Here is a 20899-nt window from a genome sequence, read left to right on the forward strand (position 1 = left end):
CCCTCCCATGTATATTGTGAACCCATTGGAAGGCCAGTTGGAGCGTCCAATTGTAATGCCGGCCCACACAAAACAAATTGTTTGCTTCCAATCGGAAAATTTCCCATTATTGGAACCAATTGCAAGCTTCAAATGGAATAGGAGGGACATTCCAACTGGAACACTTATAGAAAGGTTAACCGCTGGCTTCCTAATCAAGTGGCAGCTCCAAGTAGGCCGCAGGCGAGCATGCACGACACACAAATCATAGGCATAAACGTTACGGCAGTTCCTGTCCCTATGGTTTGTCTGTCTGTGTTGCCAGGAAGAAAAAAGGAAAGTGCACAGGCCTGCTCACTGGCTCTAGCCGAGCCACTATCGCTACCACGTGCAGATAGTAGGAGAGTTGAAAGATGGGATAGAAAGACGGGATAGTAAAGACGCTTTGAAGACAAGGCCGATTGCGGAGGTAGTGCAATATACCGGGCCAACCGGTGGCAGAAGTGAAGCAAACTTCAAACTCTCCGCCACATTTCCAAAAATAAGTCCAATTGGATCCGCACCAGATATTCTTGCATGTGGCCCACTTAGAGCTAATATAAACGAAAACGTAGCATATGGACGGGCCCCCCAGTATACTCTGTTAAACCACTTAGAGCTGCCACTCATAAAGAGGATCAGTTCGGCCTGATGCTGCATGCGACGCACATTTTCAGCGCTCGATTTGTGAATTGTTGTTCGTACACGAGCGATGAGGGACGCCGTAGTGGAGGGCTTCGGATATTAGACCACATGGAATTCCTTAACATACAACGACATCGCACAGCACACGGGCGTTTTTTTATTTCGCCTACATCGAAATGCGGCCGCCACGGACGGGATCGAACCCAGGACCTTGGGATCAGGTGTTGAACGCCAAAGCCACTCTAACGGGTCACTTTATTTGTGTTCGTAAATAAAATATTACAGTCGAACCTGGATTATGAAACTCGAAGGGGTTCACGAAATAGTTGATATACCGGTATATCGATAATTCAGTGTAGGAAAAATGGCGATAGGTAAGCTTATCTATGACCTAGAAGCAAGAATACAATGCATCCATTCTTGTGACGCGGTGCCTGGCTGACGACGATCTTCTGCCTGGTCAGGTCCGTTGACCGCAACGAGGTGTCCTAGTCCTCCCAGGTTCGGAGAGGCACCAGCCCGGCGGGGGGAGGGGACGCCGGGCATGACGGGAGGATGTGTGCAAGGTGGTCTTGGGGCGGGAGCACAAGGTGCATATGGGGGTACCGGCTTAAATTTATAGAGATGGGCTGGTGTAGGTAGCGTGTGCGTCTGCAGGGGACGCCAGACTGATTTCTTTGCGGTAGTAAGGGATGGGTGGGGTGGCGGGAGATGAGGGCGCTCAGCGCGGGAGTTTGTGGTGAGCTCAGCAAGCGAGTGCATACGCTCCTTCGAGAAATTCCCCACGAGGTCCGCCTGTGCCCGACTTCTAGACTCTCGGGCTAAGGAGTCGGCGGCCTCGTTGCTGGGATTTCCCAAGTGCGCAAGCATTCATATGAGCTCAGCGCGTTAGAATAGGTGGGGGGGGGGGGTGCACCAGGGATTGTGCAGGGTGGTGAACCCTGTTCCTGGCATAGTTTGGAATGGCTGTTTTTGACTCACTGATGATGTAACCGACATTTGTGTATGCCAGAGCAATAGCGGTCTTCTCGGCTCCCTCAGGGGTGGTGCCTGAAGGAAGCTCGAAAGTTAGGGAGGCTATGTGGGGGTTGCGGACAACCGCAGTGACTCCATGCTCATCGCAGGTGGCATCCACCCAAACGCATCCCCATACCATTTATGTCGCGCTGCCTCGCGCGCCTTTCTCCGACCTTGATTACGGTGGGGGTGCATGTTCCTCGGTAATGGTTTGACATGGATCGAAGTGCAGATCTGGGTAGGGAGTGTTCTTAGTGATGTATTGTTTGCGGAGATAGTGATGCAGGCCTATTGCTGATTGAGTATGTGTCGTCCGGCAGCACCTAATCAAAGGTTCTGGGCTTGTATGTGGGCCTCTCGAAGTTCTTGTAATGTGTTATGGACTCCGTGTTCGAGCAGTCTCTTAATTACAGGGAAGCTCACTTGTGGCGTGCACCGTAGCGGTGCCCTAGCGCATGCCATCCGCCTTGTTTGCGGGAGGTGCGGGATTCGACCCCCTGCCGCCGCGTACCCATCGGTCTCTAATTTTACCCTGGCCTGGTGCTCAGATTTTGTGAGATGAGATGATTGGGAAATTGGTCTTGACCCTACCGCGTGTACGTCACCGCGAACACCCAATAGCCGTTCGAGCGCGCTCCGCACAGGTGCTGGTGGAGTTTCTGCACCGTGGTGTAAGAATATTTTCTTACACCATGGTCTACACTCAATAGCGAAAGCGTTCAACAGCTGCGCTGGTCAAACGCATTAATGAGAAAACAACCGTTGAAGCATTTAATCCAACTCTGTTCTGATGGTCCACCGGTACCGGGCGTGGATATGGGTCACTCTTGGAGAGGGCGGTTGGGGGGGGGGGGGTCCGTTTGAATCATGCATTTCTTCGACTTTTTTTTGTAAAACTACATTGAGTTCAGCATGGTTTTCCTGTATAAAATTTCCTCTCGCTTTGAGGATTGGGGGCGAACATCCTCCACCCCCTCCCAATATCAGTGTACGAGCACATGGTGCAACCACCGCGCTTCGTGCCGCACGTCGCGGAGATTTCACCTACGGTTAAATTGATGATCAGCTGCTAATTGTATATAACATGCAACGTCTCCGAGGCTTCTTTAAGCCGTCCTCGTACGCGTTGGTAGCGCCAGCATACTTGCATTCGTTGTGGCGCTATGGAGCGCTGTCACCATCAGTAGCGGCGCCCTCTTTTTGCCAAGCAACAAGAACAGGAGCTTACACGCCTCCAAGTGATAGAACAGCCTTGCTCTCGCCGTTATTTCCAACTCATGCTGGGACTTTATTGCGAATATATATCGTTTCGTGTTGCGTCACACCAAACAATTTTTTTTTCTAATAAAACCAAATGCTCGCCATGGCCAGTAGCCTGGCTTGCCTAATATACATCGTTTATTTTATCGGAACTCTGCAAGCCAAATGGGAATTTCGGTAGCGGTGTCTCAGGCAGTGTCGGCGAGGGCGTCCTCGTCGTCGAACTCTCCCTCGTCGTCGGCTGTGGCCTCCTGGTACTGCTGGTACTCGGACACCAGGTCATTCATGTTGGACTCTGCTTCGGTGAATTCCATTTCGTCCATGCCTTCCCCAGTGTACCAGTGCAAGAAGGCCTTGCGGTGGAACATGGCTGCAAATTAAGAAGGGCACCACGAATATTAGTTGTTTTTGTAGGCTTTCACGAATTGCAGCGGAACTTATACAGCTAGTTCAATTCTATCCGTCCGAATTATTTCCACCAAGTTAACCAGCTGTTCGGATTTTTGTTTCTGCGCCAACAAGTCCAGCTTTCTCCGGCAAAAATTTCGAAAATTGGAAAATTGTAAGACACTGTTAAAGAAATATTGAAGGTAATGGTCCATTATTCTGATATGTAGCAAAATCTTCCTTTTAAAGTGTTTCCAGCGATCGCACCGGAACGCTTTTGAAGATAGCGAAAACGTGAATGGAAAAAAAACTAAGAGACTGCCTCGGGTGATCTGCGGATATACTGATTGTTTTAGTGAAATCTTGCATTATACGAGAAAACTGCGTTCATGAACGGCTTCCCGCTTAAAAATACTTTTGTCCATAATTCCTGAGTATCCGATTTCAAAAAGCGCCTTTCTCGATCATGAGGATCGGATTGAGCGATGGCGTCCAAAAATAGGCCTGCCTAAACTTGCAACAGAAGTGGAATAATCCAAGTTTTCTTTTGTATGCTGAGCGGCGGCGCGGATTAGCGTGAGGAGGGAGTGCTCACACACGCTCGCCATCTAAATGGCGTAACTACATCCGACATTTGCTTCTAGTAAAAATCGATTTTCGGCTCTTTATGGGGTATGTAGATGTTTATCCGGCAACAAAATACGCATTATGTCGAGAAAATTGGATTTAAAAATTTTCCCGCTTCTCGATTCAAACTCGTGACGTCTAGACACGCGAAATTCGTGACCACCGCTTAGTGAATAGCCATGTAGACTAGCCTCAGGGATCCACGACCAAAAAACAAAAAAAAAAGGAAGAAAACTCTTGAAGCACTGTAGTTTGCTTGCAAAAACGGTCGGTGATGGCGGCATCTGTATTTCATTTTTTGACCTTTACCTGGCTAGGGAAGGGGACGGACCTTTGTCCCCGTTTGGGTTGTCCACTGTTCGGGTTAGAGGAGCGCAGGGTTGAATAGGGGAAGTTCTAGAGATTGTGTAGGGTATCTAGGTCTGAGTAGAGTGACTCTAGGTCTGAGGTAGCTCACTCCCCACGGCACGGGAACAAATGCCCATCTCTTTCCCTTTCGCCTAGCCTTAGTCGTAGAAGCTCCGTTTTTTAGTGATAAAAGTGTCTTTCGCAATTAGAACGCTGCTACATTTCCATACAGGCCAACTTGAATTTGTCCTCAGAGTCTCTTTAAAGGTGGCCGCTTCGTTACCTCTTTATGAGTGATTTTTACGGGCACTGCTAAATTTGTAACGTCGGAAACATTACCCCTCCTTGATACACGGTCTGCACTTGGTGAACAGGGAAATGTCGCGCTTGTCATCTGAGATGTTTAATGAACGGGGTCGTTCCTTGCAGCTTGTGGTTTGTCAGTGAAATGCGCGTACAAAAGTTTTGCCGACACTGTTTGTGACGTCATCTTTGTCACAAAAGAACACCGCATCCAACACACCCCCCTGTTTTGGTTTAGGTTTTCTGCTTTTTGCTCTTTGATGATTGTTTTACTCACAGTTCTATTAACAACAGATTGCAACGAACAGAGAGGGCTTTAAGCAATATTACGGGAGCGCCACCTTAAGATTAAAAAAAATAATAATCCCAAAGTAGCCCTTGAACGATGAAGTAGGCGCTCTATGCAACTGCAGATTGTACGTGTGAACTGCATGCTGTGGTGTGAGTAGAATGTAATTCGAGCAATTCTGATAAATGACTGACCAGTGAATTGTTCTGAAATGCGCTTGAACAGCTCCTGAATGGCCGTGCTGTTCCCGATGAACGTCGCAGACATCTTGAGGCCACGGAGTGGGATGTCGCAGACGGCGGTCTTGACGTTGTTCGGGATCCACTCGACAAAGTAGCTCGAGTTCTTGTTCTGGACGTTAAGCATCTGTTCGTCGACCTCCTTCATGCTCATGCGGCCGCGGAAGATGGTGGCTACCGTCAGGTAGCGGCCGTGGCGGGGGTCGCAGGCGGCCATCATGTTCTTGGCGTCGAACATCTGCTGCGTCAACTCTGGCACGGTCAGCGCCCTGTACTGTTGGCTGCCTCGGGACGTGAGTGGTGCGAAGCCGGGCATGAAGAAGTGCAGACGCGGGAAGGGCACCATGTTGACAGCCAGTTTGCGCAGGTCAGCGTTCAGCTGGCCGGGAAACCTGCGTGTGTATGGTTACTTAAGTTGCTTTAAGACTGTTTTTTTTTTGCGTTAAGCACCGCGAACAAGGGCCTGCAGGCGCCGCGCCATTCATGTCCCCAATTGTGCTACGAAGTTATACACAACACAAGCTATTCCCTCTTCAGGTGTGGTGAAGTAGTTTGCAGGCCTAAGCGCCTGTGGCCATTGTGGGCATCAGGCCATTCGTCGACGGCAGTGATCGGTGCCACTCACTACACCTTCGCATATTCAGATGTCGAGTGACAGTAATAGACTACGATCCCGGAGAAAAGAAAGCTTCGTCACCTGAGGCATGTTGTGACTCCGGACATTGTGACAGAAACCAGGTGGTTGAGGTCCCCGTATGTGGGAGTGGTGAGCTTCAGGGTTCGGAAGCAGATGTCGTAAAGCGCCTCGTTGTCAATGCAGTAGGTTTCGTCGGTGTTCTCCACCAGCTGGTGCACGGACAAGGTGGCGTTGTAGGAATCGACGACGGTGTCGGAGACCTGCAGTTTTGAATGCGCTTGAATTCGCACTTTCTGTCGACGTGGTGCAAAGCCTACCACATCTATGCACAAGAAAAATTTTCTCATTTTTAAGCACTGTGATTCTTCGATTTCTCGCTACCATTGTCGAGCATTAAAGGGACAAGAAATTATTTTGATGGTCAAATTCTAGGGCCGCGATCAGTAGAGGTGGCCTTTGTCAGTATTAATTCGAGTCAAATTCAAAAGCTCTGCGTGGACCCTACACACACCTCCTTCACGCCCCGACGTCATGCAGATGCGGTGGCGCTGATGTCAGTAGCGCCTTTGGCACGGCAGGCAAAATAGGTTCCGCCTGCCCGTGCCAACCAGCTGCTGCAGCTGCTGGCGGGACTGCGCAACTGCATCATGCCCGCGCCTCGATATGTTTCTCGCTGATAGATACCGCATTAAGGAATGGGCCACGGTAGTAAAGCGCGAAGTCTGGGCCTCGATCGCCGCTTCCAGGCAATGTACTTCGTAGCTGGGGAGTTGCGTTCATTCTCCTGAACATCAGCATAGTACGCTTATAATTGCTTAAGGGAAAAAAAACACAAATGTCTGCGCACGTAATTATCACGTCGAGCCGTTTTGGTGTTCACTGGGCGCTGACAGGCTGAATCACCACCAAGGAATGCGGTCTTTTGTTGATAGCAGATAATGTTTAAACGTGTGTGGAAGTTATACGATCATATAAAGCCGCGTTCATGGCACTTAATATTCACTTCAGACCATTTCTTAATATGGCCGACATAATTACTTGGTCTGTGTAGAAAGAAGTCTGCTAAATTGTGTCGTTTTTGCACGGCCACGTTGGCATGTTTCTGTACGTGTGCTAAAAGCCAAGTGCTTTTTCACTGCATCATATGTCATAAGCTGTTTCATGAGGCGGTGCATGATCGCGAAGCTTGTTTGGAAAGAAGCAGCCGCGATCGCATTGCCCAAGTTGATGACGATGATGATGACCTCAGGCTTAATGGCACATACCCACGGCGGGGGATTGGCCAGGGTGCAATGCTGATACAAACGCACTCATGGCCAGGGAGTGGTGTAATTGGATAATTTTGTGACCTAGACTCGAATATTGATTAAAAATCAATATTAAAAAAAAAACGGAAATGAAAAAGCAGGGAATTCTCATTCTAGCAGAGGAATCTACCTGATGCACTTATATATTCGTGAATAAAATCGCACACTGGTTTCAATGCATATCCCTTGGCGCTTGCCCCGAAGGAGAGGAGAATCGGAATAAATAGAGCAAGCCCCCGTCGAGCGAGGGGATCTCTAAGTAAGCTGTACGGCGAGAAGTTAACCGCAAAGAGGAAAATTGATCTATGGACTCAATTTCGCCAAAGACTCAGATAGGGTGGTCAGAAATATCCCTGATCGACATAAGTAGAGATTTAGTCTCGGTATTCTGCAGCGCAGTAGGGTCGTGGACACTTCACATTGCCTTGAACTGCACATCCGCGCACTCCAAGGAAATGCCAGGTGTTCAAAATTCGCTGCAGCAAGGAGAGGCTCATGGCTCAAGTACTGGAGACGCTGGCTGCAGTCAAGTAGACAGTATTAGGGGCGAACGGGACAATAGGTCCACCAAGGGCGGACTTTGCAATAAAAATAAACGCTCTCATCAGAAGCAATGCCACAGTGCCCAGGGACCCAGTGAAAGCGTACTTTTCTAATATGTGGTGGAACAAGAAATTGAAGGGAACGGCTCATAGGAGTATCTCTCGATTTTTCGAGCACTATCAAGACGGAAAGGCTGTCTGAAAGTATAACAACCTGAGAGATACTGCAGGGATTCCTTATTAAGGCCAACTCAATGGCCAGAAACTCGGCGACAAAAATAGGGGTATAGTCAGGAGCCCGAAATGAATAACTCTGTTCAAGAGCCCTTGAGTAAATGCCAATGGCTGCTTTTTCATTTTTCTGGGAGGCGTCTGTAAAAACGGCAGTATGGTTAGGGAAATTATCCAGACACTCCTTAATAAGCCCATTTAAAACATTTGCAGGCAGATTCTTAGCATTCCTTGGGAGGGTGTCGTCAAAGGGGACTACAGTATCAGCCCGGCGGTGGTTAACTGATACTACAGAATTTATTGATACAGAAATTTTTGACAGCAGGGAATTAGTGAACACAACCTGAGGAAGCTTATACCTAGGCCAAAAATTACCAAAGAATAGAGATGGGTTCGTTGTAAATATAGGGCTAGCCAATTCAGGAACAGGCTCCAAAGACATTAAAAACGTAAATCAGGTGATTTGCACAGAATTCTTCTTTTGGCAAATGGTCGAACCTCGGAAATCTCAAGATATCGAATGGTCGCTGCCTTCAGCTGCTCCTGGATCATATGAGAGTTTTTGATCTTAATTAAACCATCTCCTACAGGGACCAGAGCCACAGGGATACGCTTGGCAAAAAGAATTTAGGCAAACTGGCGAACCAGGCTACCGGACCTCTCCCCGAGGAAGACATAGCCATGTCCGTAAGCCTAAGAAACATGAAGCCTACATCCAAAAGGGAAAAAACCTGGCCAAATCCCCCACTCGCGGAACGGCCTCACCAGGAGTTTATAGGATCAGCAGCACCAAGACACGCTTCAGCAGCGAGGCCAGATGAAGCGGGAGGCGACATAGAACAGCCGTAGAACAGCGTCGGGTCGTATCAGCACAATGGACACTAAGGGCCGTTGTTGTTGTTGCCTTCGTGACATGGCACATACCCACGACGGGGGATTGGCCAGGGTTCAGTGGGGAGACCCCATAGAACAGGGTAAATGGTGCCAAGCTATTTTGCCTTGGGTGAAATTTACGAGTGATTAAAAAGAAAAGAAGGGCCCTTTCTTCTTCTTTGCCGAGTTGTTGTTGTTGTTGTTGTTGTTAGCCTCTCAAAAGATGGCACATACCCACACTGGGGGATCGGCCAAGAATCGGGTTGCTATTCACCTGAACGCAGTTAACAAAAAGGAAAAGCACGTGAGAGCATAACACCGGTGAATTTTTTGTCATGAACAGAAAAGGGATGAGTGTTTTGATTTTAAAATTTTAAGAATAATAATAAAGAGAGTGATTAAATATTAATGATTTAGTCAAAATGTAATAATTGATAGAAAAGAAAAGGTTGAAACACTTAGCAAGGCAGTCGGTGTGATTCTATCAGGAAATTTTGAACAGCGGTGCAAACAGATCTGTGGCTGAACCCAAATGTGGTGGCGCCAAATGATAGCAAGAGCGGGCTGCTCAAACTAAGGCCAAGATGCTGCAAGGGCTCCTCCAGCAACCTTTTTCTCAGTTAGTTGAATCGGCGACAATACAGCCAAAAATGTTCAATAGATTTTGGCTCACGGCAAAATGCACAAAGGGGAGAGAGCGCCAAACCCGACTTGTGTAAATAGAAATTTAGAGGGGGGATGCGGCAGCGTAGCCTCATCAGTGATACTTCAAGCTGCCGAGAGCAACAAATTTTCCTGTTCCAATAATATTTAAGGTGCTCATAATCCGCCGATGTTAAAAGTGATGTGTCTTGCGTGCTTAAAAACGCACGTCGCCGAAATCTAGATGCTGTAATGTAGGCTGTAGCCGGGATGATTGGAACACGGAGCCGCTGAGGGAAGCCTTTGCGAGATTATCAGCAATCTCATTTACTGTCACACTGCTGTGGCCGGGAACCCATACTAAATGAACAAGGCTTAAATGCGGAGGAAGTAGGGATAAGAAAGTTGATAAAATGGGACCGTCAACCTGTGCAGCGAGGGACGAACACAAAGATAAAGAATCAGTAATTACTGCAACTGCTGTAATAGAGGGGTCTAGCTTGCGTAGAGCAAGTACAACTGCTAGAAACTCTGCTTGAAAAATAGGGGTGAAATCTGGAAGGCGCAGAGAAAAGGACCAGTCTAAATGGGAGCAAAATATTCCCACACCTGCTTTTTCATTGCATTGCGATGCATCAGTGGGTATTGCTATATCGGTTGGTAGGGTCCTCAGATGATCTTCTAGAAGGCCATTTAGAATACTCGGTGGCAAAAGTTTTGCATTTTTTGGGAATATGTCGTCGAAAACAATGTGTATAGTGGGCCCATTCCGAAGCGCAGGAAGGATATCATAAATGTTTACATCTAAAGGCTGAAGTAGTCTTTGCACAAACACTACCTGAGGGGAATTGAAACGAGACCAGGGGACACCAAAAAAGGAGGTCGGCTGAGAACAGAAAATGCTTTGGGAACGGTGGAAATGGGATTCATAGATCCTGAGGTAAGTTTGCACAGTTAAAAATTGAAGTCGTGATAAGAGAGACGGAATGCGGGCTTCAAGGTACAGCACATTGATAGCCACAAATTTTGGAAGGCCGAGGCACATGCGAAGTGCTTCCCTCTCTAAAAGGACGAGAGGGCGAAGTTTATATGTAGCCGAGCCTGAAAACAACACTGATCCAAATTCTAAAATTGGCCTGACATACATTATGTAGATCATTAATAGCGCATCTCTGCGCATGCCGTACCGGTGATGACATAATCTCCGTAACATGCCCACGGCACGAGCCCCTTTCGCCGCGACATGGTCAATGTGAGGTCGCCAGGTGAGTTTGTTGTCATGAATGACCCCTAGGTATTTTAGGGATTGAACCTGCGGTATTATTTTTAACTGGCAAGTGAGAGAGACCACTACACGAGTGAATAGAGGGAAAACAAGAGTAGCGCACTTGCCAACATTTAACTTCAGGTGTAATGCGCTCAACCAGTGCTCAAGTGTATTCAAATATGACTGCAACAGACCATACAGAGAATGTATATCCGGCGCAGCAGCAAAAAACGCAATGTCGTCCGCATAGACGTAAGTGCGTACATGGCGGTGGAGAGGAATTGAGCTTAACAGAATATTAAAGAGCACAGGAGAAAGAACAGCTCCTTGCGGTACACCTCGCGTTTGTCTGTACCTCTCTGAATGAACACCACTATGGACGCAAAAGAATTCCCTGTTATGAAGAAATGCAGATATCCATGCAACTATATAATCTGGAAATTGAAGAGACATTAGCCTATGTATCAGGATGGAGTGTTCTACACTGTCGTAAGCTTTGGCGACATCTAACGTAACCAAAGCCGCGACCAGGCGTTGACGACGAGCAAGGAGAATTCTGCTCTCAAGATCAGCATGTACATTCCATATCGAACACCGTGGCCGGAAACCGAGTTGGCACGGGCTGAGTATACTTTTGCGGTCCACAATGGCTGACACCCGAATTAGTAACAACCTTTCTATCAACTTTACCACGTTTGATGTTAAAGAAATTGGTCTAATATTATCCAATTCATAGCCTCCACCCTGATTTTTAAGTAAAGGGATCACCTTGGACAGCTTCCCCTCAGAAGGTATCCAAGCGTGTTTGAGAGAGTAGTTTATTAGGTGCAATAAGGAGTTGGGAGACTCTTCAAATAGAAACTTGAGCATCTTTGTGGTAACACCATCAGGGCCAGTAGCAGCAGCTGGCAATCTCTGGACAACTTGTGAAAGCTCTGATAGATTTACTTGTGAGGCATTATCATTTGGTACGACTGGTGCAAACAACAATGGTCGCATAGGTAGTAAAGACGAGAACCGCTTTTGCAGGCCTGTGGCTATTAATTCAACCGCCTGGATAGCTTCTACAGGTGACATAACTAATGACTGAAAATTATGAGAGGACATGAGCTGTTTCCTAGACCGAACAAAACCGAATAGTGCACGTCGGTTGTCCGCCTTTGAAAGATAATCGAAGTGTTCTGAGTCATATTTTTCCTTTGCGCGAGAAACTGTGCGTTTAAAGGTGGCTGCAATAAATTTATAATCACTCCAGTTATTCGGACATTGGTTATGAAGAAGCTTTTCCATGCTGCCTTCCTCCGCCTGTAATCTCTTGTACAGTCCGCATTCCACCAGTTAGAAGAATTCCCTTTTATTGGCCTCACCAGGAACTCCGACTTTTTACGGCTTTCCTCAATAGCCAGACATATGCTTGCTGACTGGTGGACCTCGGCGATGTTAGACACTGGAGCAAGGGCAGAGCGCAACGCCGTCTGAAATCTGTCATAATTTACATGTGACCGCAACTGAGAAGACGCCGGAGTAACACGACATATGATATCAAAATGAATAGGTATATGATCACTTGAAGTGCCGCTATCAACTGTCGACCAATTCGTTACGCCAATTCCAGGACTAATGAACGTGAGATCTAAAACAGATTGAGTGTGTGAGCGAAGATAAGTGGCCGATCCTGAATTTAAGCACATCAGGTTGCGATCAGAAACCCAGTCCCAAAGGCGCTTGCCGCATGAATTAGTCCTAAAACCCCAAGACACATGGTGAGAATTGAAGTCCCCAGCCACGAGAACTGAGTTTTTACAGTTTACGAGTAAAAAATCCAGAGGTCTATCATCCTGGACTCCATTGGGGAAATAACAATTTGCTATTGAAAATGGAGAGCACCGAGGAAGTACAAAGTCTATCGCCAAAATCTCACAGTCAGGAGACATTTGTTGAAGAGATACCACAGCCCTGTGGCAAAATTTTGAAGAGACTAAAGTTAGTAAACCCCCGCCTCTTGACTGGCGGTCTAGGCGAAATGACCGGTAATTTTTGATATGAAAATGTTTGTCAGTTGAAAGCCACGTTTCTTGCAGAATTATGACATCCGGATTAAGCTGAGTAGAAAGGCAGTGTAAATCTGTGGAAGCGGAAAGAATAGAGCGACAGTTCCACTGCAGAACTCGCAACGACGCTATGGTTGCGAAAGTCTAGCAGCAGCAACTGCCTGCTCCAAAATGGTATCCTTTGGTTTAGTGCCAAGCTGCTTCTTCTTTGATTTGGGCTGGGTGCCTTGAGAAGACAACGAATAAGACATGGGGGACCCACTGCGCTTAAGAAGCCGCGCATCAGGCTCCACCATCTCGGAATCATACATTATATCAACATCCCTCGAAGTACCCGAGGTAGGTACAGCGGAAGGGACAGAAGTTTGTTCCTGGGGTTGTGATGCTACTGGAATTTGAGACCGGATAAGAGGAGAGGGAATTGTCGAAAGAGGTGCCAAACTAGCCTGCACGGCATGTGTAATCTGAGTCTCTAGAACATTTGTAAAGCACTCCGACACACTTGCGACAATCTTTTCTACCATTTTAGACATCGAAGCCTCCGCAGCTGCCGCAATTTCCTGGGACAGCGTTGAGTCTAGCATGACACCTTGCCGAGCGGTCACACCGGCATAACCGCGGGCACGTTCTTTGACCTCTGAAATAGCGCCACGGCGCGAACAGCGTTTCCTGTCAATTATTTCCAGAATTTGAATTTCCTGAGCTCGAGAGGGACAATTTGAGTAGTTTGCAGAGTGCGCACCACCGCAAAGGCAACGCTTCTCATTCTTCTCAGTGCAGGTGCTTTTTGCGTGACCATCCCCACAGTTGCAACACCTCAAGTTGGATTTGCAACCGCCAGCGCTATGTCCATAACGCCAGCAGTTGTTACACTGCAGAGGCCGAGATGATAATGGGTCTACCCGAAAAATTAGAGGCCATGCCTTGATTTCAGAGGGGCAGGAAGTGCCGGCAAAGGTAGCAATCACTGATTCAGTGGGCATCCGCACGTTGTTTACATCCCGGCTACAGCGGTGCACAGCAACAACACCTGCAGCCGACAGAAGCTCAAGAGTCTCTGCCGGAGACAGGGAAGAGGCTACACCTCGTACAATACCTTTCGTGCACGCCAGATGAGAAGGGATGAAAGAACTTACCCGAAGGGAGGCAAAGGATGAGGAGTTTAGTAAATCTCTTACACAGGCGAGGTCTGGCGATCTGCACAGAATCCCACCACGTCCAAACTGGCGAACCTCTGAGATTGACTCATAATGAGAAGTAGTCGACTGGAGAGCAGCCCGAACAGCACCAGGGTTGTTCATCCTGATAGCACCACCATCCTTAGGCACCAGCGCGACAGGGATACTGCCGACACCACTGCGCAAAAAAGCTTCCAACGGTAGGAGATCAGGTGACAGAGAAGCCGACCAGAGGGAACTCCCCTGGCCGGGAGACTGGGTGGACATAGTCCGGGCTTACTGCCTTACCGCGCAAAGACGCAGAGAGAAAATGCCACAATCAGCCACCCAAAACTTAACCGATCGTTCCCAGCAGAGCAGAGCCGTCGGGGCAGCGATGAACAGGACGAACGCCACTGGGTCGAACGATGTCCTCCTAACAGAGCCAAGCTGGTCGTCTCACGGTGGCCAAGAGGTGCCGAGAGGCCGAGCGAATCTTCTTCTTCTTCTTCTTCTTCTTCTTCTTCTTCTTCTTCTTCTTCTTCTTCTTCTTCTTCTTCTTCACCCCAGGTATATGGCCGAGTTGCAGCGTGCTTTTGTCTTCGTTTTTGCCATCGCATGACATGCCATCGCATGACAACGGCCTCCAAAGTATCTCATAAAGCTAGCGCAAATAGATGAGAGCACACGAAGCTGCGTCCAGCACACGTAGTTGCAGGCGAGTGGAATTTTTCGGCTTGAGCCCCTGCGTCTTTCAATCAGACTCCTGCGTTGCTAGGAAAATGTTTCGGTTTGGTTTGGTTTGGTTTATGGAGTTTTAACTTTCCAAAGCGACCCAGGCTATGAGGGACGCCGTAGTGGAGCACCCCGGAAATTTCGACCACCTGGGGTTCTTTAACATACACTGATATCGCACAGTACACGGGCCTCTAGAATTTCGCCTCCATCGAAATTCGACCGCCGCCGCGGCCGAGGTCGAACCCACGTGTTTGGGGTTAGCAGCCGAGCGCCATAACCACTGAGCCACCGCGGCGGCTATGCAAACGTTTCATTTAGGGGGTACACTAACAGAAACTGTCGGGTGAAACAATGCAGCGAGATTGAGAGGAGACGGGGAAATTGAAAGTATTTTCGTTATTTATGCATGAGATGTAACCAAATTTGGCACAACTGTGAACTTTTTATGCTAATTTCAGTGCTGTGCTTTACTTTCAGCTGGCTGGTACAGATGTTGGGTTATTATAATTAACACCGTCGTCAAGTCATCGAGTGTGGAATAATTAAGTAGAAAGTGCGCAAATTTTTTATGCCAACATGTTCACAAAGCCCTGCTTTGTGTGATGATGCTACTGTTCTTTTTTTTATGCAAAGTACGTATGCAAACAAAAGTTAAACTCTAGCATGCATATTTACGTGAACACATTTCTTAGAAAAATAACTTCAACATGCTAGTGCATGTGTACAAAAAATTGTCAGATTTATTACACTACTCAATCTCTCAGGACCGCGGTGGTTCAGTGGTTATGGCGCTCAGCTGGTGACCCCAAAGACGCGGATTCGATCCCAGCCGCCGCGGTCGAATTTCGATGGAGGCGAAATTCTAGAGGTCCGTGTACTGCGCGATGTCAGCGCACGTTAAATAAATAAGCCCAGGGGGTCGAAATTTCTGGAGCCCTTCACTACGGCGTCCCTCATAGCCTGAGTTGCTTTGGGACGTTAAGCCTTCATAAACAAAACCATAAATAAATCAACGTCTCAGGATTCATTCGCAGCAAATAGAATCATTCTATTTTTATTCGTTACGAAATTACGAAGGGATGAGTGTTGCCAATCGTAGAAAACGTGAAAGCTGAGAAAACCAACCTTAAAGTTTATTCTCTCGTTGGCTTCGTTCACCCTCGTAGCTTTTTCTTTTGGTCAAAGAAATGAGGCACTGCAATAAATGGAACCTCTGATCTTCTGATCATTCCGCTTCCAAGTGATACTAAGATAGTGGTGCACCGTCGTCGGAAACCGGTGGAATTCGGGAGGCGCCGAGGCCACCAGAAGAGCGATTCGCTCAATCTTCGACGCCCACACATCTAAAAAGCGTAATTTTCTAAATTTCTACTGCACAAAAAAATCCGATCAGTTTGGCCATTTTAATAAGGTGACAAATCGGCCTCGTTGGTGCATGATCTTGTGGCGAAAAGCAGCGCTTACACGCGACAGAGGAGACCTGAGACACGACGCTGTCCCCACTTGCCTCGCTGCGCGGCACGTGTGTCAAGTGACGGTGAGCGCACGTCTGCTCCGCCGAAACAACGCCAGAGCTTCTCCTCACTGCTATCCCGAAGTGGAATTATTCCGGCTTGTACAGAGCGTCAAAAAGTGGTTATTTTATTCCACGTCTAGCGTAGAAATCAACGGCAGCAACGCTTTCTGTTCGCAACTGATCATATATACAACACACAGTGCCAAACAATATCTCTGAATAGGCTGTACGTGGTCAACGCGAGCCTGTGCACTTCGAGAAATTACTAAGTTCAAAGCATCAACAGCAACAACCACTTGGTGATTCGCAGAAACCGACAACGCGCCTACAAGCCTACCGCGAGCCCGCTAGCGACTGCAGTGACACCTTGTTTGTTTGCAAACATGCAGCAGGTCTGCGGGAATACGGTGGCCGCAGCTGGCAAAAGACAGGGTTAATAGGAGAGACATGGGAGAGGCCTTTGCCCTGCAGTGGGCCTAGTCAGGCTTATGGTGATGATGATGGTGCGGCATGTCTATAATTTACAATTTCTATTTAAATCGCTGCTCGCACTGACTCGCAGTCTGCTAGGGCGACAGCTCACCTCGCATTCTTTGCCTTAGCACACTAAGCCGCTCCTCAGTCACTGGGCAGCCTGACGCCCACTGCCCATTGGGCATGCTCAGGTGGCGTGGGCGGGATTGCGCAGCCCCGACCTGTTTTCTGTTAGCACGAAAGCAATCCTAGCCAACCCCTAACGATTTCGACGATGTCTCACGCGGAGAAAATGAAGACTCAGCCAGACTCAGTAAGGAAATGGGTGTACATGGCAATGAAGCTCAATTCTGGGGATGGTCCTGCAGGGTAAGGACAGCAACACATGGTATGGCACATGATGGTGTATATTGTGTATGGGGGTTTAACGTCCCAAAGCGACTCAGGCTATGAGGGACGCCGTAGTGAAGGGCTCCGGAGATTTCGACCACCTCGGGTTCTTTAACGTGCACTGGCGTCGCACAGTAGACGGACCTCTAGAATTTCGCCTCCATCGGAATTCGACCGCCGCGGCCGGGATCGAACCCGCGTCTTTCGGGCCAGCAGCCGAGCGCCATAACCACTCAGCCACCACGGCGGCCCTGATATGGCACATGAAGAATGTCCCAAACATGGTTAGGACGCCCGAAATTTGCCTTCGAATGACCTTGACCGAATTCGACTGCCGGTGAATCTGGCTGTGCTCAGGTGGAAGACAGGCTTCACCTCGTCTCGAAATGGAATTGGCCCACCTCCAAAAATAAGAGTTGGCCCACCCCCTAAAATTTGAAAATTGACCTACGTTCGGGACCGACATGCGACACCCCCAGAATAGGTTTGGCCCACCCTCAAAATTTGGGAGGCCCACCATGCTTTCGCGCACTATTTCGTGCTTAGCAATGATAAACCGCTAGCCATTTTTTTTTCGGCACGTCGTTGTGTAAGAGTTGAGGAAAGATAAGAAGCATCATTTTTAATCGCCGATATCTTCGGTGTTAAAGGGCTGTAGACACCAAAAATTTGCTCGCATGTTTTCTGCTTTCAAATGATGCTTTAGACATTAAAATACATGTATCGCCGCGTTGTTTTCGCCTACGACTGATAAATAATATATAATTGAATTTCTTCTTTCATGCTGTTTCGGTTTCATCAACCGAACGATGGCTGTGACGTGTAGTTGGACTTGGAGTATCGTGAGGCAGGAAAAAAACGGCAGTATGACTGCTGATACGTCGTTTGTTTTCATTCCAGCTCTTGAAGCAGGCTTGTTTAAGCGTTACAGTGAATTAAAACTACGTGTCAGCGTTTATATTGCAGTTTTTTTCGTGCCTCACATGATCTAAAGTCGAACTACATGCCACAACCATCGTTCGGTTGATGAAACCGAAACAGCATGAGGGAAGGAATTCAGTACTCAGTGATTTAGCGGTTGTATGCGAATACCAGACGATGATCCATGTATTATAATGCCTAAAGCATCATATGGAAGAATAAAACGCGTAACTAAATTTACATGTCTGTAGTCTTTTAATGAAGCTAGCTTATAATTTTTTTTTGCTGTTCGGTGACGAGTGATGGAATAGCGATCGCTCGTGCGCTTTTCCTAACCTCAGTGTATACCATTTCATGGTCCTTTTAAGGTCACAGCCGTCGTGCGCTTGCACTCTGCAGCTGTTTTCGCGCCATTCGTTTGGCAGCAGCAGTGGGTGACGTAAAGTCTCGCATCTTCACGCGCGAGTGCGGTGTTCGATACCACCGTAGTAGGTAGACATCAAGAAAGAAAGAAGCTCGCTGAGGTCACCACATGCGGACGTGGTGAAGCCTTCATATCTGACGGCAGTTTAATAATAATAATAATAACAATAATAATAATAATAATAATAATAATAATAATAATAATAATAATAATAATAATAATAATAATAATAATAATAATAATAATTGGTTTTTCTGGGGAAAGGAAATGGCGCAGTATCTGTCTCATATATCGTTGGACACGTGAACCGCGCCGTAAGGGAAGGGATGAGGGAGGGAGTGAAAGAAGAAAGAGGTGCCGTAGTGGAGGGCTCCGGCATAATTTCGACCACCTGGGGATCTTTAACGTGCACTGACATCGCACAGCACACGGGCGGCTTAGCGTTTTTCCTCCACAAAAGTTTGCGTCTCGCTGGTATTGACGCTGTCCTGGCTTAAGACACGTGCCGGCGGCGCGGAAGCTGTCACGACGAATGCTCACCTTCGGGGAGGGCATGACGCTGAAGGTGTTCATGATGCGGTCCGGGTACTCCTCCCGGATCTTCGAGATGAGCAGCGTGCCCATGCCGGAGCCGGTGCCTCCGCCCAGGGAATGGGCCAGCTGGAAGCCCTGCAGGCAGTCGCAGCTCTCGGCCTCCTTGCGCACCACGTCCAGCACGGAGTCCACCAACTCGGCGCCCTCAGTGTAGTGGCCCTTGGCCCAGTTGTTGCCGGCGCCGCTCTGGCCTGCGAAAGTTACCGCGCATATGTACGCCACCTGCATATCCCCGCGCTGCTGGGAGCCGCTGTTTTGAGCCAATAAGCGTTGACCAAAAAGGTAGCCGCTAAGGCGCTTTGCGCTGAAACCTTTCCTGTTTCTACGCGAGTTTTTCTTCAGTCGCATGATAGTGAAGCGGTCTTCAGATCAAATTCGCCGACCTTATAAAATAACTTTTCATATTTCAAGATGGAAACTCAGCGCTCAGGAACATATGTCAGGCGCATAGGGCAGCAAGCTTCGTGTTGCAATGGTCGCCTCAGTTGCTGTTCACGTGTATTTTGTACGCAGCGAATTTTCCACCGAAAGAGTGGAAACAGCCAAGATTATACAGCCGACTATGAATGCCGATTCTGAGCACAGGTACGAGCAAATCGAGTTACCTTTGTTAACCCTAAGCTGTGGCTGAACCTAACGAACACTACGATGGGCTAAGAGCAGCTGCTGCAAGGAACTTCCGGCTAGGGACGGCTAGAATTAAGCCCGGCTCCCCACGAACCTTTGCGCACACACGTGCAGCTGATGACGTTGAGCTGAACTTGATCAGTACATGCTAAAACAGCAACGGAGATATGAAGCTAAAAGAGACGCTTACCGAATATGAAATTGTCGGGCCTGAACAGTTGACTGAAAGGTCCCGATCTGACGGAGTCCATGGTTCCTATCTCCAAGTCGAGGAGGATGGCACGGGGAACATACTTGCCGCCTGAAAAATACAAACCAGGTTTTTTTTTCTTTACAGCCGTCAGTATTTTACTACCGTTGCGTGAACTGGAACATTGCCAGCGAGTCTGCCACGCAGTTTCTAATGCTGAACGCATGCGGAGCAGACGAGCGCCACCGAACAGGGAACTGTGGGTTCGCCACATGGGGCATGTCTGCATGCGCATAAAGGCACATAGACATAATGGCGAAAACATTTCGATGCCGCTGCGTTACACGACAGAGCAGAACGTTTTCGAGCGCTCATGCACCATTGGGAGTGCGTTTGTGATGCTATCATCATGATCAGCATTCGCAGCCCCTTTGATAAAACTTACGTTTGCACAGTAGGTATGCTATTAGAACACATACGGTATTCGTCCGTCATGCTTCTCGTCAAAATTTTCAATGAGGAAATAGTATGTGTCGAAAGAAATGTGCCAAAAAAACAACTATAGTCTGTTAAAACTCAAGAATGTAGCGGCGAATGCTCTTCTTAAAGCCCCTCAAGCCAGTCGCTTCGGTCGGTTTTCATGAGGCAGGGGCTAAGCACGAAAAGGAAAGAGTACGGCGTTTGTACCCGTGCCGTGTGGAGTGCGTTCTTCGTTATTCGGGTTATGAGAGCGGAGTAGTTAAATGGGGAGTTGAAAAGACGGTGCGGTGTTGCTAGGGCTGAGGACGTGTCCCTTTCCTGCCTAGCTGCTGCTGCAGAGCCAAACGCCTTTAGCTGCACGGAGTAAATTGGACCACCCAGGGATCTTTAACATACACTGACATCGCACAGCACATGAGTCTTTTCCATTTCGCATCCACCGAAACGCGGCCGTCGCGGCTGGAATTGAACCTGCGTCCTCGATTCCAACAGCCGATCGCACTAACCACTGAGCCACCACGGCGGGGTTTCAAATTCGCCATCATTTACGTTACTCGCTTGCCCAGGATTGCCCCCTCGCGGACGAGAATCTACAGGTGCCGAGAACACGCGCAAGTCAAGCAAGAGCATTTCGTTAATGAGGGCAAGCTAAAGCAAAAAAAAAAGAAAATTCAGCCAATCGCTGAATGGTACCTGCGCCAACAC

The 20899-nt window shown here is 48.1% G+C and overlaps 1 protein-coding gene across 1 annotated transcript; it reads right to left on the reverse strand.

Annotated features, from left to right (window-relative positions):
• Window positions 1-277: 277 nt before the first annotated feature.
• LOC144113871 (tubulin beta-4 chain-like) lies at window positions 278-20209 on the reverse strand. Its single transcript, XM_077647243.1, has 8 exons — window positions 20194-20209; window positions 19715-19825; window positions 18844-19088; window positions 5831-6030; window positions 5089-5525; window positions 3199-3310; window positions 1450-1507; window positions 278-292 (listed from the first exon to the last, which is right to left on the reverse strand). The coding sequence occupies exons 1-8, from the start codon at window positions 20207-20209 to the stop codon at window positions 278-280; spliced, it is 1194 nt and encodes a 397-aa protein (XP_077503369.1).
• Window positions 20210-20899: the final 690 nt, after the last annotated feature.

Source organism: Amblyomma americanum, chromosome 1 (assembly GCF_052857255.1).
Source record: "Amblyomma americanum isolate KBUSLIRL-KWMA chromosome 1, ASM5285725v1, whole genome shotgun sequence".
Classification (NCBI taxonomy): domain Eukaryota; kingdom Metazoa; phylum Arthropoda; class Arachnida; order Ixodida; family Ixodidae; genus Amblyomma; species Amblyomma americanum.

Excerpts from the sequence above, each read along its gene's own strand:
- LOC144113871 (XM_077647243.1), bottom strand. Across the intron at positions 6,031-18,843 it reads GCGTCATGCCCTCCCCGAAG|GTCTCCGACACCGTCGTCGA; the intron begins GTGAGCATTCGT and ends TCAAAACTGCAG. Across the intron at positions 5,526-5,830 it reads GGAGTCACAACATGCCTCAG|GTTTCCCGGCCAGCTGAACG; the intron begins GTGACGAAGCTT and ends ATACACACGCAG.